Source organism: Bufo bufo, chromosome 6 (genome assembly GCF_905171765.1).
Source record: "Bufo bufo chromosome 6, aBufBuf1.1, whole genome shotgun sequence".
Lineage (NCBI taxonomy): Eukaryota > Metazoa > Chordata > Amphibia > Anura > Bufonidae > Bufo > Bufo bufo.
The window spans coordinates 31,398,626-31,425,585 of record NC_053394.1 but is presented as its reverse complement, the minus strand read 5'-3'; the positions used below and the strand labels follow the sequence as shown (position 1 = coordinate 31,425,585).

At 45.5% G+C, this 26,960-nt stretch overlaps 1 protein-coding gene across 1 annotated transcript in view; it reads left to right on the top strand.

Moving 5' to 3' along the window:
• The window catches only part of SLIT1 (slit guidance ligand 1), a 292,661-nt gene that overhangs the window by 57,724 nt on the left and 207,977 nt on the right, over positions 1-26,960 (top strand). The window contains exons 3-4 of the mRNA XM_040437323.1: positions 3,122-3,193; positions 8,484-8,555. Of these exons, the coding sequence (XP_040293257.1) occupies positions 3,122-3,193; positions 8,484-8,555 (144 nt within the window). The remainder of the gene's footprint in view (positions 1-3,121; positions 3,194-8,483; positions 8,556-26,960) is intronic.

The following is a 26,960-nucleotide window of genomic DNA, read 5'->3' as shown; positions in this document are numbered from 1 at the left end:
CCTGTCACACCTCAGGGAGTGTGGCCTTCCCACTGCAGCTCTCTCCCTATCACAGCTCAGGGTGCATGTCCTTTCTGCTGCAGCTCTCTCCATATCACAGCAAAGGGAGTGTGTATTTTTTCCTCTAGCTCTCTTCCTATCACAGTTCAGGGGGAGTGCCCTCTTTTTTCTGCAGGTCTCTCCTTGTCACAGCTCAGGGGGTGTGGCCTTTCCACTGCAGCTTTCTCCCTATCACAGCTCAGGGGGCATGTCCTTTCTGCTGCAGCTCTGTCACAGCCCAGGTGGCGGCAGTTGAAGGATAGAACTGAGCATGTATGACCACCTCAGCAATGTTGCTGAGATGGACAGCGAAATAAAGAAAAGAACGAACCACAAGTAGCGCTATACAGATACATTTTATTCAGGGGGTACAATTTGTATGCAGTTACAAAAGTATTCAGATCCAGGTGCTAGTTTTAAAGGTGTAAAATATTTTTCATGGGACACCCCCTCTAAGTGGCACGCCCATCTCTCTATACACGCCTAAGGAGACTATACTTTTAGACTATTTGCTTGGGAGCAGTTGAGCTTGCCTGTTTCCCATAGAAGTCAATGGAGAGCGTCATACACATGCACGGCCACCGGTCCATTCCTTCTCCACCAGCAACCACCTCAACTGGTGGGACAGAGGGTCATCCTGGAGATAGTTGGGTAACATGGGAATCCTCCTGTAACAGTCTATTATTGACAATGTCATCTCTGGGTAATGACATGGATAACGACGTGATACAAAGTATCCATGTACGGAGGTAATATAATGCAGATGACTAAACGTGCTTCCCGTCAGTTGTTAGAATAAATTGTCTGCACATTGTCCGGGCGGCTAATAATACGGCGTGGGTCTCCAGGGAGCGAATACCAGACTGTTCTTTACAGCTTATAGCGTCTTGCAATGTCCCCCGTCTTCACGTCCCCCAGAGATTGTCACCCCTACCCCACGGCGTCAATGCTATGTTACCACACACAAGGAATGTAAGACCACAGTCCTCTCCATCCCTTACATGGCGGTTTTCTGGAAGAGTGGATGACGTGTGAGGACATACATGATGGTTCTCCAGTTCTTCATACGAGGCATGCCTCTAGCCTATGGAATAAAGAATAAATCCCAGCGAGTGCTCGTAATCTTCAATTCATCTGTTCTTTATTTCATCTCCTATAATACATGATTCATGGACGCGTTTCGGCCCGTCCGGCCTTCGTCAGGTGCTGCTGGGCGGGCCGAAACGCGTCCATGAATCATGTATTAAAGGAGATGAAATAAAGAACAGATGAATTGAAGATTACGAGCACTCGCTGGGATTTATTCATTGCGCTGTGGTCCTACAGTATGTCCTCCCCGTGCGGGTGCCGGCTATCTTCTGGTGATCTGCCCTACAGAAAGCACGATCCCCATCCTGACCATGGACAGACATATGGCGCATTTACGGCATCTTATGTTAATCGAACTGTCCAGCAATTACTGAGCAAGTTTTGAGACAGCTGGGAAGTTTTTGTGAAGCAAGGAAACCGGCGCGAGGAGCAGCGTGTCGTTCCTCTTGGGGTTAGTAGGCGTATTACTTTCAGCACCCCCTGCACTTACAGGTTCTTTGGGTCAAGGTCCTGGTTTCACAGGTCACACATCTTCCTGTTATGGGATATCCCTGTGTTACACCCTGGAGAACACATTGTGGCCTTATTTGCATCTTTAACACAGTTCCAAAACTGGATTCTCTGTATTTCAGCCTTGTAAGAGTACGACCAGACGGCGCGGTTGTGATGCGGCCGCCCTGTGTTCGGGTACCGCGCAGCCGAAAGGGCCACAGTGGGCTCTAATTAAACTACTGAAGAACGCTCTGTTCAGTGGGTCTAGATTGTTAACGACCATGCGGCACCTTCTTTACCGCGTGACCATTAACAATCTAGACCCACTTAACTGTGCAGACTTTATTAGTTTCATTAGAGCCCACTGCGACCCTTTCGGCTGCGCGGTACTCGAACGCAGGACGGCCGCATCACAACCGCGCCGCGTGGTCGTACTCCACAAGGCTGACATACCGAAAATCCAGTTTTGTAACCAATTAGGGATTCATGTACATGACCGTATTATGGCTCTGTTGAAGGGACCCATAATAGACCACCCATAGACTTTTAGGGAGTCCTACTGGAACTACTACTGATACCGGAGACATTCCTCCGCCTGTCTCTGGTCTCATGCAAGGGGTTTTTTTCTGCCAGATTTTGTCACGTTCCACAGGATTTCATATTATGGAGGTATCCCAGAAATACGGAGTCTGGGTTGCCAACCAGAATTTTTCTTTTTTCTGGACAATTTATCCCAAAATCATAGACGGCCAACACTTTTTATGAACCAATTTGGAATAAGTGATAAAGATTCTAAGTAATCCATATCTATAGCGCAATATACATTTACTGTGAGCTGTAAAATGATGATGATTACCACCGAAATAATCTAGTCAAGTACCACCAGCCTAAAAAAAAAAAGTCTATTTATTTTCACGGACACGGAGAAAAAAGTCGCCTATTTTTACGAACTGTCCAGAATTTTCTGGGTGGTTGGCAATAGACTGTTCACATCTGGATTTTTTCCTTCAGTTTAAACTGGAAACCAAAATACTCCAGATTTATGGACACCAAGGGCACCGTGACCCGACGGACCCTATTGACTTATAATGGAGTCCGCCAGGTTCTGCTTTCACTTTGGTATTATAGTGACGCATGCAGCTCTGTTTTATACGGTGAAAAATGGCAGATTCTTCAAGATGTGAACATGGGCCGAGACCGCTAGCTCTTGGGGCCACTCTCTGTCATCGGTTCACATACTTTTTTTTATATTACTACATCATTATTTGTATACAATGTAAAATGAATATTGCATTTCACGATGGAAAGCTTGGGAGGGCTTTGTGATGCTGAAGCTGTTCTGCCCCCCACAGTGCCCCCCGTCAGTCCTGAGCCGGGTGAGAGTTATGACTGAAATCCTCTGTTTATCTAGACGGTGACCACAATCCGTCTGGGAAGGAGGACATTTATAAAATGTGTTATGGCAGCAGGAATTAAAGGTGTCTTCTGTTTTCTCTCCCAGGCAGCTGATGGAGAATCAGATTAGCAGCGTGGAGCGCGGAGCGTTTGATGACATGAAGGAGCTGGAGCGGCTGTAAGTGCTCGCACACCAATTGTTCCCTCTTCTTATCACATTACTGCATTACCTACAGGCAGCTGGCGTGGACAATGTCCTTCTCGCCATCTCATGGATGTCCTGATAAGTGACGTGTGTGCGAGTGATCAGGCTGTAATGTGGCGCACTATAAGATTCGAGGGCTTGAAGAAAACCTTGGATGTAGATTATGGGGTGGTCAGGCTTTCGTCCAGTGTAGTTATACGAGTGCTCCCCAAAAATAATGCAACGTGTTCATAGCCCTGTGCACACAGCGTATGACGAAAGAGTGACCTATACGGTGCCGTCCGTCGGAGCCATAGGGCAGGACATGCTTAAGACATAAGATGTTGTTAGAGTCTTACTTGCGTCTTCACTGTCTGAGCAAAGTACATGTGGGGCTGTGTCTTTCCATGGGTAACATCTGTACGTGTTTGGCCTGTGATGGCCAAAAGTGGTTGGTAACGCTTGTTAGAACTATGATTCGCTTAAAGGGGTTTTCCAGATTTTTGCATGTTTTAAATTTTGATGCCTATAATCCATGCTCGCCTGCTCCCCGCCACTCTGTTCCGGATCTCTGGCTCTTTTACTGGACTTCTGCCAACTTCCGGGTCACGTATGCCATTGCAGCCAATTAGTGGTCTCAGTAGTGACTTGAAACCATGAATGTGTCGCGTGGGAACATGTCACTGCTGAGGCCAGTCATTGGCTGCAGAAGCGCACGTGACCCTGTCCATCCGGAAGTTTACAGACGGGGACTGGAAGACTGCAAAAGAGAACAAGGGACCCGGAACACAGCAGCGGGGGAGCAGGTCAGTGTGAATTTTACATCAGGCTGGGCATGAAACTTGCCAAAACCTGGACATCACCTTTAAGGCTTAGACTATATCAGCTAGGCATGCTTCAGCGAGCTTGGACTATGGTGGTATAATACATACATATCAGGAGAGAGTTTTGGGTTAGGTCAGGGGCATAGCTAAAGGCTCATGGGCCCTGGTGCAAGAGTTCAGCTCGGGCCTCCTTCCCTCAGGGTCAGGGGAGCACATAGCCTTCATGCTGCTGAAATGGCACCTCCCTCATCCCAAATTCTTGAGCTAACCCCTTCCTTCCAGCCAGAGGTGTAACTTGACCAGCATGCACTTTCTATAATACCGGTGTCTTCTTATGCAGCACAAGGGTCTTTGGGACCCCTCAGGCTCCTGGGCGCAGTAGCAACTGCTATCTCTGCACCCCCTATAGCTACACCCCTGGGTTAGGTGTGTAAGGTTAAAATTAAAGATGACCTGTCACCTCTCCTGACATGTCTGATTTAGAAACTACTTGCATTCCCCATGTAATAACAATTCTGGGGCACCTGTTCTTATCCCTCTATGTTGTGCCATTCCACTATTATTACTGCTAGAAGTTATGATTCAATTGCCAGCATGTCTGCATTTGTTACGGACAATGGTTGTGGAACCACTTTGCCAACTAACCGGTTTAACAATGGGATAAAACTGAGGCCATTATCCTGGCGGTCCCCCAGGATTCACCCTTTAACCCCAATACAGGGATCTTGACTTCGCTGCAGGGAAACCACCAGACTGCTACATCTTAGAATAGTCCTGGTGTGGCTGGCAGCTGACACAATAGGATAAAATGACCAGCGCAAAGCATCGGAAGCAGAAGCAAGATGTAGACAGAACAGACATCAGGACACAGTTCAGACATAGCAGAAACATAGCAAGACAGTACACAAGGACATAGTTCAAACAAAGCAAATCCAGATACAGAAACTGGCAAGGCAGGTCAGACCAAATCTAGGGAATTCATTGGCAAACAGAACTAAGACCGAATTCAGATACTCACGGAATGGACACAGGGGCATGGCAAACAGAACTTGGGTAGAATTCATACACGTACAGGCAAGATCCATGGAACAGGCTTAGGGACAAGACCACTGGAACTAGGACAGAATTCAGACCTTACAGGGAACAGACTCAAGACCATGGCAAACAGAACTAGGACAACAGATAAAGTCAGACAGCCAACCAAGTTCACAGAATCCAGTCACAAACAGAACGTGCAAAGATCCAACAGCATCTAAAAACTGCACATCCTAACCCAGGGACAGGACACACACCTCAGAAAATCCATAGCAAGGTAACAACTCAGGAAATATATAGCATAACTGAGGGGAGATACAAAGCACATTGGCATTAATTCACACCCACCAGTAACCGCAGCCAGGACACACAGAACAGTGGCAATATCAACTGCCATAAAAACCATGATCAAAATTCAAACCCACAAGAAGCCAAAGTCTGAGAGCACAGTACAATGGCCCTAGTGAAACGTCATTGAAGCAGCAATGAAGGTCCAGCTGCATATTACCAGTTGAGGGTGTGTCCCTAAACAGTCAGTAAACCAATCAGTACTACCACTGTCAGACTGGGCAGGGACACCCACCGACTGGTAACACCCATCTGGACCTTCATTGCAAACTGCTAGTAATTCATTCATAACTTCTAGGAGGAATAATAAAGGAATGGCACAACATAGAGTCATAAGAATAGATCAGGGGTGGCCAACCTTACAGACACAAAGAGCCAGAAAATAAAAACGTAGGACTACCAGGAGCCACACGAGTCACAGTATTTTTCGCCCTAAAAGACGCACATAGGTTTTAGCGGACAAAAATAAGAAAAAAATATTTTTCAACAGACCTCAGATCAAACTCCTAAATCAGACCCCCAATCCTCATCAGACCTCCAGATCAGACCCTCGATGTTCAGATCATACAGCACAAATCAGACTCCCAATGTCAGACCCTCAGTGCTCAGACACCCCATGCTCAGATCTCCCCCCCCATGCTCAGATCTGACCCCCCCATGCTCACATCAGACCCCCTTCCATGCTCAGATCAGACCCCTCATGCTCAGCTCAGATCCCCGAAACTCAGATCAGACCCCCCATACTCAGCTGAGATCCCCTCCTATGCTCAGATCATACCCCCATACTCAGTCCTATAATAATAAAAAAAATCGCCTACCTCTCCTGATCAGGCACCGCTTCTCTGCACATCCGATGCACTCTCCACTGTGACCTGATGCGCAAAACGTCAGGTCATAGTCCGTGTCTCCACGCACTACATTCTGACACTGTGCGCGTCAGGACTTAATGGAGAGCGTGCTGGAGCTGCAAAGTAGCAATGGTGCCCGATCAGGAGAGGAGATCTGTTCATGAGGTGGAGAGTGCGCCGGCCTGACTGCTCCCCAGCTCCACCGCTAGAGCTGCACTTGAATAGGCAAACAGCCGCATGCAACTCGCGAGCCACGGGTTGGCCACCCCTGGAATAGATGCTCCGGAATTGTTATCACATGGGGGGGGGGGGGGGGGGATGCAGGTAGTTCCTCAAACAGACATGTCAGGAGAGGGGACAGGTCCTCTTTAAAGACCATCCTAAACATTACCCAGAACGAATCGGTACCTAGTGTGGGAGGCCTGAGCTGGGTGGGGAAATGTCAGCTGACCATGGGGACGGGTAGGAAACTGCATTTCATGGCACACACACCAGTCCATAGAGCGTGTAAATAGATTTGACACAGGACTGTAGTGTAAATGGTCAAAATAAAGAAAGTAGATATATCACATGGGGCGTGTCCTCTGGATTTTGTCTGATCACTCCAATTGTAAGCTTAGATTTACTGAGAACGTGTCCCTAATGTGTGTGCATAGGATTAGATTGTTAGCTCCTGTGGATACAGGGCCCGGGGTGAACACTTATTTCTAGATGGGATAGGGATATTGCTGTTAGGTCTATCACAGTTTTGCGGTCCATCCGATCGCCTCCCAACAAAGGAGTCTTTTTCATGTGTGTCGTATAACGAGGAGAAGTAGAGAAGGTTTTCTGTGTGACTGAAGAATCCTGAAGATACGTGAGGGAACACGATGGAGCCGTGGTCGTCACAAGGCTGGGCCGAAAATCTATTAGTCACAGGAGGAAAGCGATGAACGTTATGTAGAAACACAATGGGCTTAGCAACCAATCAGATTCCACCACTCATTTCCCAAAGGAGCTCTGTAGAATGAAAGGTGGAATCTGATTGGTTGCTATGGGAAACGAAGCCAGTTTTGATAAATCTCCCCATTATGTTCCTATACCACCTTCTGTCGTGTAATGCTATCATCTGTCATGATTCCCTGTATCGTGGGCACACGGTGGCTCAGTGGTTAGCAGCACGGTGGCTCAGTGGTTAGCACTGTTATCCTAAAACCACAGTGCGGGTTAATATAGGTAGATAGATAGATCATAACTAGTGTTGAGTGAATTGAACTCCACAAAGTGGAATTTGATCCGACTTTAAGGGAAAATTCTATTCGCTGCGAAGCTTAATTTCCTCGTGCTTCGTGGTAGCAAATCGATTTTCCTTGAATGGCGGTAAAAAATAAAAATAAAACCGTACCTACCTCATCCGTTTGAGCGCGAATAGTCAGCTGCTGCCATCTTGATGGAAGATCTTGCACAAAGTCCAGTGTGCAGTAACCTATGACGTCATCACGGGTCTCGTGAGATTTCGTGCTAGATCTTCAATCAACATGGTGGTGGCTGGCTCTTCGTGATCAAATGGATGAGGTAGGTATGATTTTATTATTATTATTTTTATTTTATTTTACACTGTATTATTGCTGACAGATGCCGTGATCATCTATGAACGTGGTATCTGAGGGGTACAATGAAGGGGGGGTGCATTCGCCGCTCCCTGTCGTTGCACCCACTACATACAAAGAGATGCGCTTCGTGACAAAGTAATTCGTCACAAAGCGAATTTTTTAGTAAAATTCGGCGAAGCAGCCGTATCGATTTTTTTTTTCAATACTTCGCTCATGACTAATTATTACTGTGAAATAATCTTCGTATAGTTCATATCCAGGGATATTCTGTGGTGTCTCATGGAAGAGTCTGCAGATAGTCGGATACTTCTGGTCACAGCTTTTTCCCGGGTGCGCAGTAAATTACGGAGGACGTTGATGTATACATACTGGTATTATACATACCGCTATTGCTGGGATTACGGCTTCTGGAAAGTTAATCCTTAGTGTTTGTGGCTCTTGGTGTAGAATATACAGGGATATATATTTTAGACGAGGTGTATGTAATATATCCCGGGGTGTCTGTGCAGTATGTTGGAGCCTGCGGAGCTGTGTGGGGGGCGGTTGCGGCTCGGACCTGGGATTTGCGTATTATACGGGGGGGGCGCACTGCTGCATCTGATCTCCTTGTTTTTTGCTTTCCCCTCTTTACTTTCAGACGCCTCAACCGAAACCAGCTGCAGGCGTTACCTGAGCTCCTCTTCCAAAACAACCAGGCGCTCTCCAGACTGTGAGTACCCCCTGCACATGACGCCGCGTTATTACTGTAATGAATTTGGGAATTAACCCATTACATTCTGTCTCATTGTCATATGGCCCTGGTTTTGCAAAAAAAAAGCAAAAACTAAAAACTGATGTATTTGTGCATCTGCAATATTCAAACCCATGGCCGAAAGTTTGTGGACACCTAAATAATCACATCGTTTGGGTGATGAGCTTTTTTGTCATTATGGCCAAATTATATAATAAAGTGCAACCCAGACCCTTCTTTCACCAAACTGTACAACGGATTCTTAGGTCGAAGGTGTTCTCCTGGTTTCAAAACCCAAACTGGATTGATGACACCTAAGAGCTTGTTTCCATTACTCCAGATCCCAGCTGCTTTACACTCAGCCAGCTGCCACTTGACATTGTGCACAATGAAAGACACAGCACAGTCCTCCAGCCTCCAAATGCACTTGGTGGGACCGATATTTCTCTGCTCGTGTGGTCTTCCTCATTGTGGCTGACCTTACAGGTGACCGGGGCAACCCTGGAAGGGCAAAAACTGGATCAATTGACTTGACCGATGACGTGACCTTTTGATGGAGCTACATTGACCAAGGCCATTGATTAGGAGAGGTGTCCACATACTGTTGGCCATGTAGTGTTCCCGATGGCTGGAGTTTTGTGGCATTTGCTGTGTTTTTCCTGTTGGATACAGTATATTCTTTTGTTTTGTATTTTTTTTGTCTTGGAGAACATAGACATCTGGTCTGCTTTATAACATTGCAATATGATGTTCATACTGGAAATTGTCTGCAGCATTCATCTAGGACTAAATAGTGGAAAGAATGATTTCTGATGGTAGCATGGGCGTAACTACCATAGCGGCAGACCATGCGACTGCTATGGGGCCCAGGGCAAGAGGGGGCCCAGTCTTAGTTCGGATTTTCTTACTGGAGGTGAAACCTTGGTCAGGACTTTACCCTCTAAAGGAACAACTTTTAGCAAATGAAGCAGTGGAAAAATGGCCCAAGGATCATTGAAGGGGGTTTCGGCAGTAACCCCTTCTGTCCTGTGTGGGGGGCCTGGTTTGATCCTTGCTATGGGGCCCTTACTTCTCTATGTACGCCACTGCGTGTAAGTGAATATTATGGGACGGTTACTTGTCCAATCAGCGCCAAAAAGTAGAAAAATGCAACACAATAATAAATCTTCAAATGAGGCACCTAAGATATCTGCAGTGACGCTTGTGTCTGGGCTAAGTCCATAAATACCCAGCGTGCCCGCACCTGTCATCGGGGCACTATGATGTGTAGACATGCCACCCGCGTACAGCGTAATCCGCAGCCGTGCCAAGATTGTCACTGTGTTATTTGAATAATTAGAAGTCATTATTCAGTCTAGGTGGTTTCTAGAGACACAAAGCGTATGTGTGTATTTCTCACCATTTCCTAATCCGCTCATCATCATAAAGAGGAAGGTTGCGGAGACACGAGAATCCATTGTTATTAGGCGGTAATCATCAAGAAACCTTCTTCTGAGAAAGATCTATTACCGCATGTCCTTCACAGCCTTTATTAAGAAGTTGTGTCTAATTCAGGGTCACCTTTCATAGTTTTCATGTGGATTTTCTGATTACTGTGCCTTTAAATCCCACTTCCTCCTATGTTGGGTCTGGAATGTAAAGATTTAAGATGATCAGTGTTGAGTATGGCGGCATTGCTAGTAATGGGCAACGGGACACTGGGTTTTTTTTCGGGAAGAGGGGTTGCCTCCAGATTTCCCAGTGCATGAGAGACTTACCCCCTCCACCAGTGTCCTATGATGTATGTTAAGAAAGGCTGGATAACCTACGGATTTTCTGAGGGTGGCAGATCTGCAGCATATTACAACAGGAACACAGTGGATAAGATTTTGCACAAAGTCTCATCCATACTCTGCAGGCGCAGATGTTGCCCTTTGCAATTCATAGGGTGAAACCCATAGCAAAATCCACTGTAAGAGTATATTCACTGCAGGTTTTCTGTCCCACAATAATGTGCAGAAAGTCCACCGCGTTGTATGGTACCAGCAAAGTGAATGAGTTTTTAGCAATCCTCATCCACACTCTGCGGAAAAAATCTGGAGTGGAAATTGACCTGTGGTGGAGATTTTAAAGGCTATGAACAATTTTTTTTAAAATTATTGCATTGTACTCATTTTGAGCTAAAAATCAGTTTTTAATTGATCTTTATTAAAAATGTTGAGCCCTTTTCTCTGTGCAGCCTTGAGATTCTCTAGTAGCAGGCTCTGAATTTTCACTCTGTTCTGTCAGGCAGCTCAGCTGACGGCTCCTTATCTCTGATCTCATTATAGCTCAATTCTTATCTGACTGATAAGAATGTGGCTTAAATAAGTGTTTATATGACCTCTTAGTCATTTAGGCATAAGGTTTATTTAAGTGAAAGTACAACTCCCACAGCTAGACAGTTAACCCTTTGTGAAATAACAGCTGAATATTTTTAATAAAGACCAATTGAAGAAATTATTTTTAGCCCAAAATGAGTAGAATGCAATCTCAAAAAAAAATAATTGCCCCCGTTGCATGTTGACTTATGCTGCAGATTTTCACTCTGTACAGTACCAGCAAAGTGAATGAGTTTTCAGAAATTCTCATCCGCATGCTGCAGAAAAAATCCCCAGTGGTGCAGATTTTTTAAATGTGCAGCATTTCAATTTTTGCTGTAGATTTTCACTGCGGAGTTCACTCTTTGCATTGCAAAGAGTGAAATCTACATCGAATCAGCATTTCTGCATTGAAACTTTTTTTTTTTCTGCTGCAGTTTTCTAGCAAAAACGCTGCATATTTTCTGCTCCGGAAAATCTTCAGCATTTCAGTCGCATGTGAACATGTCCAAACCCGTTGCAGATTTTGCTGTGGATGGGCATCAGAATCCATTGCCGATGTTTTTTCAGCTGGATCCCATGTGGACGTACCTTGACAGTCTCCCTACACCTCGGTATATGCAAATTGTGCTGCATGCTCTGGCTCAGCGCACAGCACTTCGCTAGTTTACTGCGCAGATGATTCACAGGCGGGAGCACTGATGTATTTTAGTTGTAATTGCATGCACATGTTAACGGATCTGCAGATTCAAATATCTATCTTCACGTTTGCATGCACGTGGTTTGCATTACTCATACTTTTTGGGTTTTGGATCTCAGTGGAACTGCGCTGTGCATGTACACTATGGCTCCATTGAACTTTACAGGGTATCACAACTTCATAAACCCCCAGTGATCATTTCTAATCTGTAGAGAAAATTTTGGCAAGTGTTTAATTCTTCTTCAGCGCCACCCCAGGGGAGATTCAGTATTGCACACTGCCCATTGAAATCAATGGGCAAGTCAAGTAATGCACAAACGTGTTGGGTCCTCCACCGTGGAAGGCTCTTCTGTGGCATCTCTCTAATGATTCAGTCCAATTAATTGAGGTCTCAAGCGAGAGAACCCCTCTTCTATTAAAGGGGTTGTCCCACAAAAATATTTAACAGTTTTCAAACCAGCACCTGGATCTGAATACTCTTGTAATTGCATGTACGGTAACTAAAAATGTATTATAGCTACTGAGATATTCACGGAAATCTATCTGTATAGCGCCCCCTGCTGTTTTTTACTTTTCTAATTTCTCTGCCCTGCTCACTGAGATGGAAGCACATGCTCAGTTCCATCCTTCAACTGCCACCAGCTGCAGCGGACAGGACATGCCCTCCGAGAAAGGACACACGCCCCTATGCAGACAGTTTGAAATAAATTTAGCAGAACAATTATAGCAATGAATGGGAAGATCTCTGATCCATTTGAGGTACAGGGCTGGTTCTAGATTTGTTACAGCTCATGCACAAACGCATTTTTTTCCGTGTCCATTGCATTTCTTTTCCGTATGCTTCCATTTCCGTATGTCCACATGGCCGTTCCGCAAAAAAATATAGAACATGTCCTATTCTTGTCTGCAAACAAAAACGATGCAATATGGATGTCACACGGACGTCATACGTATTTTTTGCGGATCCGTGTTTTGTGGACCACAAAATACATATGGTCGTGTGCATGAGCCCTTAGGGTCCATTCACACGTCCGTATGAATGGGTAAGCATCCGTTCCACAGGTGCGGACCCATTCATTTCAGTGGGGCCGCAAAAGATGTCCGCATCCGTAATTCTGTTCCGCAGCCTCGCAAAAAAGATAGAGCGTGTCCTATTCTTGTCCGCAGCCATGTGCGGTCCACAAAATGCAGAACGCACATGGCCGGTGTCCGTGTTTTTGCGGATTCACAATTTGTGGACCTCAAAACACTTGCGGACGTGTGAATGGACCCTTAGGCCCCTTTCACACGGGCGAGATTTCCGCGCGGGTGCGATGCGTGAGGTGAACGCATTGCACCCGCACTGAATCTGGACCCATTCATTTCTATGGGGCTGCGAACATGAGCGGTGATTTTCACGCATCACTTGTGCGTTGCGTGAAAATCGCAGCATGCTCCTCTTTGTGCGTTTTCCACGCAACGCAGGCCCCATAGAAGTGAATGTGAAAATCGCAAGCAAGTGCGGATGCGGTGTGATTTTCACGCACGGTTGCTAGGAGATGCTCGGGATGGAGACCCGATCATTATTATTTTCCCTTATAACATGGTTATAAGGGAAAATAATAGCATTCTGAATACAGAATGCATAGTACAATAGGGCTGGAGGGGTTAAAATAAATAAATAAATAATTTAACTCACCCTAATCCACTTGTTCGCGCAGCCCGGCTTCTCTTCTGTCTTCTTCTTTGCTGTGCAGGAAAAGGACCTGTGGTGACGTCACTACGCTCATCACATGGTCCGTCACATGATCCATCACCATGGAAAAAGATCATGTGATGGACCATGTGATGAGCGCAGTGACGTCATTAAAGGTCCTATTCCTCAAAGAAGAAGACAGAAGAGATGCCGGCTGCGCGAACAAGTGGATTAAGGTGAGTTAAATTATTTATTAATTTTTTTTAACCCCTCCAGCCCTATTGTACTAAGCATTCTGTATTCAGAATGCTATTATTTTCCCTTATAACCATGTTATAAGGGAAAATAATAAAATCTACACAACACCTAACGCAAACCTGAACTTCTGTGAAGAAGTTCGGGTCTGGGTACCAAACATGCCGATTTTCCTCATGCGCGTGCAAAACGCATTACGATGTTTTGCACTCGCGCGGAAAAATTGTGCATTTTCCCGCGACGCACCCGCATCTTATCCGGGCCAAAAACATGACGCCCGTGTGAAAGAGGCCTTAGAGGTTGTCATGGACTAGATTATGTATGATTTTAATTTTTTTACATTATTCATGGGATAACCCCTTTAAATTTGGATACCCCAATAGGGATTATGGTCATTAGGGATAAGCGAATCGACTTCATTAGAATACTGCAAAAAAACTTTTACCGAAGTCGGGTTCGGTTCCAAGGTACCACTTGGAACCGAAACGGAGTTCGGTAAAAGTTTTTTTCACAGTAGCAATACATTTTTGAAGGTATTACCCGAAGTCTCTCGCGAAGTAATAACTTTGGCTCATCGGAGCCAATACATTCTAATACTGTATGGAGTTCCTGCTCTGTACAGTATTCTAACGAAGTTTTATGCGAATCGACTTCAGATGTTTCATCCGAAGTCGATTCGCTCCTCCCTAATGGTCGTGTGTTTTTGGACTTTTCTGGAGCCAGTATTTTTTCAATGTACGGACCAAAAAATATGTGTCCTGTTTATGGAGCTGTCCTGTAAGTGTATAGTACTCTTTAAAAAATTTTTTTTAAAAAGGTTAAAAAATAGGTAACCCTTCGCATGCCCGCTCTTCTCTACGCCTGGTTAGTACGCAGGCTTTTCTCGCTGCCTCTTTTTGTGCAAAGGCCCGACGTGATATATTTATTCAGGCTTCCGACTATATAAATGTAGCACAGCTCTCCCCGAGTCAGCGACATTTGGTGAAAGGCCGATGGTTGGAGCCCTCCCACATTGTTCCCCGGCCATTCTCCCCAGCTTTGAGCTGCTCAGTGAAGGCCGGCTCTTTAGAAAGTGCAGGCCTGTGCTGTCACTTTCTGCCTGTTTTGATCTCTCCTAAACACCATAATTAATCCAATTGCAACAGGAAAAACAACAGCGAAAGAATGTTAAATCCGCCTCAGTCCGCCCTCTAAGCTGACATCCGTAGTAAATACGAGGCATTTGCATATATTTATCATGTAACGCTGTATGGCGGGCACCGCTCCGCTCCCGCCATATCCAGATCAGATCTCAATGTTTTTTACATTCTTGTCTTGCCATGTGGTCTTTATTTTTGTATTTGGATTGATATTTTATTTATTTATTTTTTTATTCTCTTTTTGTTGAAAAATTTGTTTGTTTGTTTTTTAACAAACCGTAAAACATAAAACATACAAAACTATCACACAGGGAACATAAAAGCCTTCGATACTTGTTACTCTTGTAGCATTGCATTATGTTATGTAGCACCATGGACATTAGTTAGTTTTTAAAATGGACCCCAAATTATCTTACTTTGTAATTAATTGTATACATTAATTGTAGATTGACATGGACTCTTGGGGTTGCAAGAAGACTTAGGGTGTCTACTTCTTAAAGGGGTTTTCCAGTTTGCATGAACTTCCTCTATGAATGACGCTGTCATGTATTTCTTCTTTCTATCGATATGCCCCCATTGTCTGATAGGTGCGGTTCCCACCGGTGGGACCAGCACCTATGTCGACAACAGAGCGGGGACTTTGCCGGCTGCGTTTACAAGATAGGTGCAGGCCCCATGTTTGAGACCCGCACCTATGAGACAATGGGGGCATATCCTAGCGATATGCCCCCATTGTCTGAGATGAGACAACCCCTTTAAGGCTTTGCTGGGGCAGAGAAACAAGAAGTGCAAGTTGAATTTTTTTTTTTTTTTTTTAGCACAAAGCCACAACATAATGAAAGGTGAAAAAAGTGAAAAGGGTCTGAAGACTTTCAAATGCATTTTATACAATCTATCAACTGGCTTAGTTTGAGATGGAATTTTGCACCAGAAATGTGGCGCAATTTTAGCCCAAAACTGTGCATTTAAGCCACTCCCATTTCCCCACCAGAACCCTTTCCTGTAATCCACACCCCCTTCTCAAGCAAGTCGGAAAAAGTTTTAGAAAACATAGTTACATCAGTTTGCGCCAATTTGCATCACTTTTTAGACAGATTCCAGTGCAGACACATTAGTAAGTCCAGGCCATTGTCATGATGGCACAAACATTTGGTCTTGAGTTGTAAAAAAAAAAAATATCAAAAACACGCACTACAGACCAAGCTTTCTGTTTCTGGCATTTTTCTTAAAGGGGTTGTCCGGGTTCAGAGCTGAACCCGGACATACCCTTATTTTCACCCAGGAAGCCCCCCCTGAGGCTAGCATCGGAGCATCTCATGCTCCGATGCGCTCCCTTGCCCTGCGCCAAGTCGCGCAGGGCAAGGTCTCTTTTGTTTTCATTAACACAGTGCCGGGCGGAAACTTCCGCCCGGCAGTGTGTTCGGTGACGTCACCGGCTCTGAGGGGCGGGCTTTAGCTCTGCCCTAGCCGCTTTACTGGCTAGGGCAGAGCTAAATCCCGCCCATCAGTGCCGATGACATCACCGGGGTTCCTGGCAGCCCCATGGAGAGCCCCGGTACGTCACCGGATCTCCAAAAAATGCCTTGGCCCTGCGCGGAACGTAGTGTTTTTTGCAGTGTGGACCGTCTGATGCAGACCGCGGACCCCAATCAAGTGATTGCGGTGGCCCTACGGTCAGTGCACGTACATTGCGGACCGCAATTAGGAATGGAAGCCTAAATATAAGGAAGTATTACTTTACTGAGAGAGTAGTGGATGCATGGAATAGCCTTCCTGCAGAAGTGGTAGCTGCAAATACAGTGAAGGGGTTTAAGCATGCATGGGATAGGCATAAGGCCATCCTTCATATAAGATAGGGCCGGGGGCTATCCATAGTATTCAGTATATTGGGCAGACTAGATGGGCCAAATGGTTCTTATCTGCCGACACATTCTATGTTTCTATGTTTCTATGGATGTCAGGTGACATATTCACTTTAAGGGTCCTTCAATGTCAATCAGTCGTCTTCTAGGAGAATGTAATGTTTGGGGGATATCCAGTCTGAGTCTCTTTACTCTTCCACGGATAGCCAGCATAGCCGGGATATTGTAGATTTCCTCTAAGCCTCTTCCCTGCTTTTCCTCTTATGTCGTTCCCTACTCTACTTATACTTTCTTTTACTGGATACTTTACAAGCTGTGACACCGGTAATAAACATAACGTAAAAATTGTAGACAGATGTTGCAGTCCATGATCTTTAGAGCCCCCTTGGATTTCTTCTTCACGTGTTGTATTTCATCCCACTTGCCGCTGATATCGCTGTTCTGATATTGCCAAGTCTCTTGCCAAACTGAACACTAAGTGTCCTTCCCTCCTGAATCCCCAGAGAGCAGTTGTAATCTCTGGGAAAACCTGGCAGCAAGTGTTCAATCTCCCTGCAGCGCTTCTACAGGAGAAACTAAGAATTACACGGGGCCCAACCATACAAATTAGCTGCAGAGCCAAAGATGGTCAGTGTAAGCACCTCACCTCCATGGACAACTGGACAGGAGGAGGACAGAAGATGGCCAGATTGATGGCCACCACAGAGGGCCTGCTTTTTGGGGCAGTATATTGTGCTACACTGTGTCATTTGGTTCTGCTGGGATGTTATTTTGCACTATGGTATTGTTGACCCCGCCTACTAGTGTTGCCCCGCCTTCTATTAATTTGTACCCGCCTACAACATGGGGGCGCTTTTTTTTTTTTTTAGGGCCACTTTAAGCTCCCAGTCCACCCCTGGTCAGCACTCTTGGACCAATCTCTTCATCCTTAAAGGGAATCGGTCTCCTCAACTCTGGACTATTATCTGTAGTAGTACATGAGTAGTACAGCAAATAAGGAGTCCAGATCAACATTTTTTAAAATTTTTCTACTGCTTCCCCGTTCCCTCGCTGTCAGCACTGAGAGCTGCACTGAAAGACACAGTCTGTACTGCTGTGCCACACCAACACAATGGAGAGGACTCCTGGGCGCATGCACAGCGGTCCTGATAATGCATTTCAGCGCAGCATTTAGGTTGTAAGAAAACAGAGAGGTTATTCCAATAATTTCCTGTGTTATGGAACATGGTGAAGGTTAACTTAAAGGGGTTTTCCAGCTTGCATCAGCATCCTTTAAAATTTTTTAATGAAAGTAGCTGTAATTTTATAATGTTTTTATTTTTTTTCTACCTTTTATTGCTTTTATCTCCCGTTCTGGGCTGTGGTCACATGACCATGTCCATGCAGCTCTTTCTTCCTTCCTGTGATGTCATGTCCATGGGCGGGGCAGTGACAGGGGAGGGTCTACGTAACTAGCTGGGTGGGAGGGGCTATAAACTAGCGGGGCTGGAGCTGTGGCAGAGGAAGGAGAAGTGCATCATGGGTTTGGTTGGATACAGAAACAGGAAGTGCTACATACAGGATGGAAACAGACCAGAGGGATTGTACGGGTCAGAAGAGTTCAAATGAAAATAAAAGGAGGTACATGAGGTAAGCAACTATATGAGCATATCTTTAAAAAAAAAAACATAGTAATCCCGGAAAACCCCTTTATCAGCCAAACATTTTTTTTCTTAAAGGGGATGTGTGTCCTATAATTTTTCTGCCAGTTACAACCAGATAGTTATACCTTTTTTTCAATTTTTTTATTATTTTCTGATCGTTGATTTTTGTATTCTATTTTCTGAACATGATTACGAGGTCGGCCATCTTGGCTGAGCTGTTCTTAACAGCATTTGGAGATGTGCTTTACAGCATCTACCATGGGCCTCAGAAACAATGGACAGGAGGGGACCTAATAGACTTCTATGGGAGAGTTTTCCGGGCATGCTCTGTGACCTGTGCAGAGGTCAGGAGGGAGTAGATAAGCTGTGATATCACCCATTGTGAATAGTGGATCCTGTGTATAAGGGAGAGTTCACATCCCCGTTATCTTATCGTTCTCCTGATCTATCAGAAGAACAGAAAAATAAAGAGCGAAAACCAATCCTGTAAAAAAAAACTGATCTCAGACGGAAATGGGTCAAATGGATGGCAGATGTGCACAGGATCCGTTTTTTTCCTTTATTTTTCTAAAATAAATATTAATAACGGGATGTGAACTCTCCCTTATCTATATATAGATGATATTGATATCGGTCATTGTAATCCTGCCTGTGATAATAATGAGATGACTGCAGTAAAGTGATCTGTACGGACCAAGAAGTGGCGTCTATTATTAGGCTTAGTGGCCAGTACAAAAACTGCAGGATTTTAGGATTTTTAAAAAAAATATATAGTGACATGAAAAAGTAAAAGTAACCACCAAAAATTCTTTAAAAATGTGTTTAGCATCAAAACTTGATTTAAACAATAGGTCATTTTCAGAAGACACATTCGCAATAAACGTCCTTTAGAAACACAAGTGACATCTTACAGCCAGAACATAATGGAACAGACAGAGATACCAGGAGGAAAGACTGGGCGACTCATGGGTTCTAACGCTCCCAGTGTAATTACTGTTGTCTTCTGGAACAAGTGGTGGATCATCAGTCCCCAAAAACAGCAGGACCCCATAGCATTGCCTTTTTGTTTCTCTTTCCTATTGTCACTTGCATTGTCTTGAATAAAAAGGGGGGGGTGGACCTACAACCACACAGCTGTACACCACTGGCCCAGGGACCTCATTCAGGAATGTTCACGAAGGAGAGGAACGCCTAAGAGTAACCATGGCTAATCAAAGTAGCATTCCTTTTGTTATTCCTATTGTCTTTGTTACAATGTTTGTCTTGTTTTCAGCCCAGTCCTCGCTGCGCCTATTAAAAGGCTCCGTCGGAGGGAACAGCTGAGGCACCAGACATTGGAGTCCCAACATTCTGCTCCCCCTGGAGCTTCAAGGAGAAGGGATCTCCTGATCTCCCATTATGCTGCTGCTGCTGCGGCTTTGTGTCCCGCTGGGTATAATTAATGCTTTGCCCTTCCTGGTATGCTGGTTGTCTACTTGAAGTGCACAAATGGGATCAAGAGTACTTGGGGGAGAAAGAAAGACTTTTTAGGAAATGATGTTTGGATTATCAATCATACTTGTGGAGAGACAGCGTTCGCCTTGCGCTTTTTCTCCAGCGCCAGATTTGGAACAGCTCGTCACCGCTTTACTAGTCGAGGGAGGTTATCGTCAGGAAATAAATGGCCTGTTTTAGGTTGGACGCAATGAATATTTTATAAGCTGCAAGTGTATTGTTTTACTACTCCGTTACCGTTTTCATACTAGAGCGAATATTCAAGGGGAAAGTGAACACGGCTCTTACCATTATCCAGTATGTGATTTGTGCTGATGAAACAAGTTCATGTTCAGACCCTTGAAATCCTATGTAGGAAATATCTACTTAAAGGGGTTCTCTCGCTTCAACACACGGCATTTATCATGGTACAAGGCACTTACTAAATGTATTGCGATTGTCCATATTGCTTCCTTTATTGGCTGGATTCATTTTTCCATCAAATTATACATTGCTCATATCCAGGGGTTGCGACCACCCTGCAATCCATCAGTAGTGGTCGTGCTTGCGCACTATAGAAAAAAGCACCTATGCGTGCTCCAACTGTCCCGGCCACCGGAGCAGCCAACACTTTTTCCTACAGCGTGCTAGCACGACCATCGCTGCTGGATTGCAGGGTGGTCGTAACCCCTGGATCCGAGCAGTGTATAATGTGATGGAAAAATGAATCCAGCCAGCAAAGGAGGCAATATGGACAATCACAATACATTAGTAAGTGCCTTGCATTAACTTTCTCTACATGATAAATGCCATTTACTGAAGTGAGACAACCCCTTTAAAAAGGTGGTCTGAGATGCTGTTTGTTAGTTGTTGTTGTTTTTTACCTAGAAACAGCGCCACTCTTGTTATGAGGTTGTATCTGGTATTGCAGGCCAGGTCCATTCACTTGAATTCTGCAGAACCAGAAACGGCCATGAAGAAAAATGTCACTTCTTTTGACCAGTCCCTTTATAGTGTATATTTAGGCAATAAATTGGGGTTTATTGCTTTGGAACCTCCTGTTACCTAAAGGGTTAGTCTCACCATTAAATATCAACTACATCGTATAGATCATAAAAGATTAAACATTTTTGCCATTTAAATGCTGTAAAAAATAAAATAAAAAAAGAGTTAACGGTTACTTTTCATTACCTAGTATAGCACCATCTGGTGTTCACGGTGTATAGCAATGTGCAGCTCCACCTTATGAGATGAATGCTGGTGGTCACACATGCTCAGTCCCTCCCCCCATAGCCAGGTCTCTGCCTAGTGATCCTCTGTTCGCTGCAGGGCAGCCAATAGAAATAGCTTTCTGCCCTTCTTGTCCCTGCCTTCGCAGTACATGGCTCCCTATCTGAGAAGGCTCCTTCTCCAGGGGATGTAAGAAGAGACTATATGGTCACCTGCCAGAGGGCGGAGGAGACTGACTCTATTTATTATGTAAGAAACTCTGTAAATTATTTTAAAACAGCTATCAATGGCATTTTCAGGACTTTATGAAATTGATTCAAAGGTTAAAAGCTCAGACCACAATAACTTTGCCCACTCTCTATAGTCAGCTATGGATGACGGGGGAAACCTTGGTATTTTGTGTTTTCCATGAGCATTATGACTCCTTAACAAAGGAGCGGGGGGCTTCAGTCCTGGAAAACAGTCTGACACGCAATAAGCTCCCACATCTTAATGCGAAAACATCTGTTGCTTGACAAGGGTTAACTTTCCTGAGATTGGAGCCGTTATACGTTGCAGGGGGCATCTCGTCATCCAACCTCAGAGAATCGCCACCCTGGACTGGAAGGGCTCAGTTTCCCTGTAATAGAGAGAAGTAGCAACAAAATGGCAACAAAATTCACGTTTTTCCATGACCTTCTTTCATTTCAGCTAGGCCTTCCTGAAATCCTTTCTTCTGGCAATAATTAGATCAATATAATGAAGATAAATTAGTGCATGGAGTATTTATAATATACTTGAACCACAGGAAAGCAGCGCAAAGCATGCCAACCCTAATTAAACCTAAGGATTGTGTAACATAACTACGGGCCAGAAATTCTGTACCCCCCAAATACCAGCGTACAAAGCATTCCTCACACATTGTCCAGACTGACATCGCTACAAATCATCAAAGAGTACAGAGAGCGCGTAACGTAATCATGCAAATATTTACTGCCTATGGCCATGGAAGCATCTCAAGAATATGGGAAACTCATAAGAGGTGATAGGCACGCGTTGTTTCTCCAAAACAAATGAATATCTGCAAGGGAGAACGTTTTTGCTGTGCAGAGCATTGAAGTCCTTCTGACCTTTTACTTTTCAACATGCATTCTTAAAGGGGTTTCATAACTCTGCCCAAAACTGCCCTTTCTTGCCCCCTTCACCTGTTTTTCATGTCAGCACTTTCCTTTCCCTGTTCTGGGCATCAGTGCATCCTGGCAGGATGTTTACCTGCAGAACTTCCTGTTAGGTGCAATGGCTTGTTCCTCCTAGCTAACATGGGAAGGGATGATGTAGAGGGCAAGACTGCTGCAGAGAGAACAATGTGGCAGACGGACCAAGTCCTGGGAAACATTGCAAAGCAAAGCATTGCTTAGAAAACCCACCGGAAGTTGATGCAAGCAGGAAGTTCTGCATGTAGACATCCTGCCAGGATGCAGTGATGGTAAGAACAGGGGAAGGAAAGTGCTGACAAGAAATACAGGTGGAGCATAAAAATGCTGGGTGGATAATAACAATTCATTATGAAATCAGAGAACCTCTTTAGATAGTCAGGTTTTCCACAATATCTATCAATTGGAGCATACAAACAAATCATGCTTTTATGAGTTCAAAATTATCCTAAAATTAATGGAAATATATCACTGTATAGCTAAAATAATACTTATGATTCTGAGAACCCCCCTCCCCCACCAAGCAAGCTGCGATAGCATCTATGTTGGTTGCCACCCAGGTTTCCTAAGGGCAAATAAGATACTTGATAGAGGAGGAGGACTCCAGGGTCTTTGATCTTAGGGGCGTGTAACTGTAGTTGGGCTGCTCCTCGTTACCATTGTCTCTTCCGTACAATGGGTTACCAGGTTTTCCAGTGTCTCAGTTTCAGTGATCCCGAATCGATCGGTTGTGTTATAGACTGTAGATCCCTGTACACTGTTCCAGGAGCAAGTTTGAATATTTTAGTGGCAATAATATCCCACATAGACATCAGTAGGAAAGAACCCAAAATGTTTGACGCCAGCATTTAATTCGTAGGCAACCAGTTTCTAGGAACCTAAGCTGTTTAGATATTGGGTGTAAGCGGGTTCCCCCACATTGCATATCTGTAGGAGAGGAGTGAAGTTCTCTCTGCTGTTTCCATTACTCCTATAGACATTGAATTGAGGATAGGTGATAAATGAATTATATTAGAGTATATGGATGTCATAGAGGGGACGCCCTTCTATGAGCCGGAACTGCCTCCCATTCTGACGTACCCAAGCTGGCTTTGCATTACCAGGACAGAAAATCATCTAAATCGCTGCCACGTAATACTACATTTTGTGTTGAGAGAGCTGCAGCAGAAAGAACCCCCCCCCCCCACCCCCCCTCCACCCGAATAGGGAGAAAGCTACAGCAGACAGTATATACCCCCTCACGGGCAGGGCCCTCTCTCCTTCTGTACCAGTTTGCAACTCGTCTTGTTTATGCTTAGTGTCTGTATTCTGTATGTGCACCCCTTATCATATGTACAGCGACATGGAATGAATGGCGCTTTAATAATAGTAATAATAATAATAGGACGAGAGCTGCAGCAGAAAGGAAGCATCCCCTGAACTGAGCTAGGGAGCTGCGGCAGAAAGGCCATGCCCTCTGTTCTTTGATAGGATGAGAGCTGCAGCAGAAAGGACTCGCCTCCTGAGCTGTGATAGGGAGAGAGCTGAAGCAGAAAGGACACGCCTCCTGAGCTGTGATAGGGAGAGAGCAACAGCAGAAAGGCCAGGCATCCTGAGCTGTGATAGGGAGAGAGCAACAGCAGAAAGGACACACCTCCTGAGCTGTGATGGGGAGAGAGCAACAGCAGAAAAGACATGCCTCCTGAGCTGTGATAGGGAGAGAGCAACAGCAGAAAGGACACGCCTCCTGAGCTGTGATAGGGAGAGAGCAACAGCAGAAAGGACACGCCTCCTGAGCTGTGATAGGGAGAGAGCAACAGCAGAAAGGACACGCCTGCTGAGCTGTGATAGGGAGAGAGCAACAGCAGAAAGGACATGCCTCCTGAGCTGTGATAGGGAGAGAGCTGCAGCAGAAAAGACACGCCTCCTGAGCTGTGATAGGGAGAGAGCTGCAGCAGAAAAGACACACCTCCTGAGCTGTGATAGGGAGAGAGCAACAGCAGAAAGGACACACCTCCTGAGCTGTGATAGGGAGAGAGCTGCAGCAGAAAAGACATGCCTCCTGAGCTGTGATAGGGAGAGAGCTGCAGCAGAAAGGACACACCTCCTGAGCTGTGATAGGGAAAGAGCTGCAGCAGAAAAAACATGCCTCCTGAGCTGTGATGGGGAGAGAGCAACAGCAGAAAGGACACACCTCCTGAGCTGTGATAGGGAGAGAGCTGCAGCAGAAAAGACTTGCCTCCTGAGCTGTGATAGGGAGAGAGCTGCAGCTGAAAGGACACGCCTCCCTTCTTTGCTGCCAGCTTGATATAAATCTTTGTCGTGTACTATATGATGCCTGATTTTCGTTTTGGCATAGATCAGGGATGCCCAACCTGCGGCCCTCCAGCTGTTGCAAAACTACAACTCATCATGCCCGGAAAGCCTACAGCTATCAGTCTACAGCCAAGCATGGTGGGAGTTCTAGTTTTACAGCTGGAGGGCCGCAGGTTGGGCATCCCTGGCAAAGATCTTTGAGTAATAAATTCAGATCCTGTAGAAAAGTGATACAAAGTGTCCCCCATGTTCCACAGCACTTTACTATACAACTTGTATTTTGAGCAGATACAATGTTTCCTTTTTTCTCCTTGATGGCGCACCTGCTTCGGCAGTATGTCACTTCAGTCCAGCCCTCTCTCCCGGGCGATCTGTTGTCTCTTTTTCTAACAATGTGAGCAATTTGGAAGCCTCCAGCTAGACACCCCCTGTAATCGATGGGGAGAAGGTGAGAGTTTGTGATGCGGGGGAAACACATCATTAAGATTGCTTCCTCTGGTTTTGTCTGAGGGATAAAGAGACAAGAAAAAGTGATGAAACGATTCGCAGCCACCATGGAAGATCCTGGCGTCGAAAGCCGCCGTTTCCGTGGTGACGCGAGGAGCTTAATTTGGACTCTTGCCATCGGTCAGTGACTTTGTGGTGATTAGTTTAGCTCGCCTTGGGGAATTTGCCTGGTTTTATCCCAGTTTTGTTTTCCCTTTTTTTTTGTACTTTTTTCGCCCCCTCCTTCCCTCTTCTGTCAGCGGGAAAGTGACGTTGTGTGAAAGTCGGGATGAGTGGCGGCTCCTGAGTAAACACTGGAACGGTTAGACTGGTGAGAAACTGCTCCTTCACTGACTTCTGCCATTAAGATTGATACATGGCGCTCAGCCACACGGACTGTAAGAGAATACGCAGGCCCATTCCATCCCGCCTATTCATCGGACATAATGTGGCCCCATATTTAAAGGGCAGCCGTCACTTTATAATAGGATTTCCCATTGATCCCCCTTTTCAATACCGAATGCACAGATAGTCTGTGGAGTCCTGGCCTGTGCTAATCGCAGCTGTCTTGAACAAATTGTGCTGCTCGGCGGAGGGCAGGGGGCGAAATCAGATCCCTTTCCCTGCTAATTGTGTCGGTGGCAGGGACGGGGGCATCGTGGAAGGAGATGGCAGAATCTGGTGACATCTGGTACCGTCCATAGGTTACATAGAATAACTGGTATCTGGCTGCAAAAATAAAACATCTCTGAATAAAATCTGTATAATTAATAAGGGTCTGTTCTGATTGCTGTGATTTCATAGAGGGGGGGTATGTGTAAGAGGGGGGTATGTGTAACTGATAACCAGCCCCCCCACAGCTGATCCCCTGGGATTTCTGAAGACAAATCCGCGGCCGAGCTGATTGCCCGGCTGGGTCCCAGACAATTATATCTAGTGATAAATGTAATGAGAGGGGCAATTAATATGTACAGCGAGGCCTCATCTACACGACCGTGTTTTTGTTCTGCATCCGATCCGCTTTTTTTTTTTGCAGATCGGACGCAGCCCCATTCATTTTAATGGGGCTGCAAAAAATACAGACCGCGCACTGGGCATCCCTTATGTCCTGAACAAAAAAAAGAACATGTCCTATATATTTGCAGGCAAGGGTTGGACATTTCCAAGGGCAGACTGGGAACGTAAAGCGGCCCTGGAAAAAAATACTAAAAGTGGTCCCATGTTGTAGAAGGGTCAGGAATTGACAGAAGGCGGGGCATCAGGAGTAGGCGGGGCCAGAAAAACGTAGTGCAGCACTAAATACTGCCCCAGCAGAACCAGATACCACAGTGCAGCACAATATACTGCCCCAGCAGAACCAGATACCACAGTGCAGCACAGTATACTGCCCCAGCAGAACCAGATACCACAGTGCAGCACAGTATACTGCCCCAGCAGAACCAGATACCACAGCGCAGCACAAAATGCCGCCCCAGCAGAACCAGATACCACAGCGCAGCACAATATACTGCCCCAGCAGAACCAGATACCACAGCGCAGCACAATATACTGCCCCAGCAGAACCAGATGATGCCACAGTGCAGCACAAAATACCGCCCCAGCAGAACCAGATACCACAGCGCAGCACAATATACTGCCCCAGCAGAACCAGATGCCACAGTGCAGCACAAAATACTGCCCCAGCAGAACCAGATACCACAGCGCAGCACTAAATGCCGCCCCAGCAGAACCAGATACCACAGTGCAGCACAGTATACTGCCCCAGCAGAACCAGATACCACAATGCAGCACAGTATACTGCCCCAGCAGAACCAGATACCACAGTGCAGCACAATATACCGCCCCAGCAGAACCAGATACCACAGTGCAGCACAGTATACTGCCCCAGCAGAACCAGATACCACAATGCAGCACAATATACTGCCCCAGCAGAACCAGATACTACAATGCAGCACAGTATACTGCCCCAGCAGAACCAGATACCACAATGCAGCACTAAATACCGCCCCAGCAGAACCTGATACTACAGTGCAGCACAATATACTGCCCCAGCAGAACCTGATACTACAGTGCAGCACAATATACTGCCCCAGC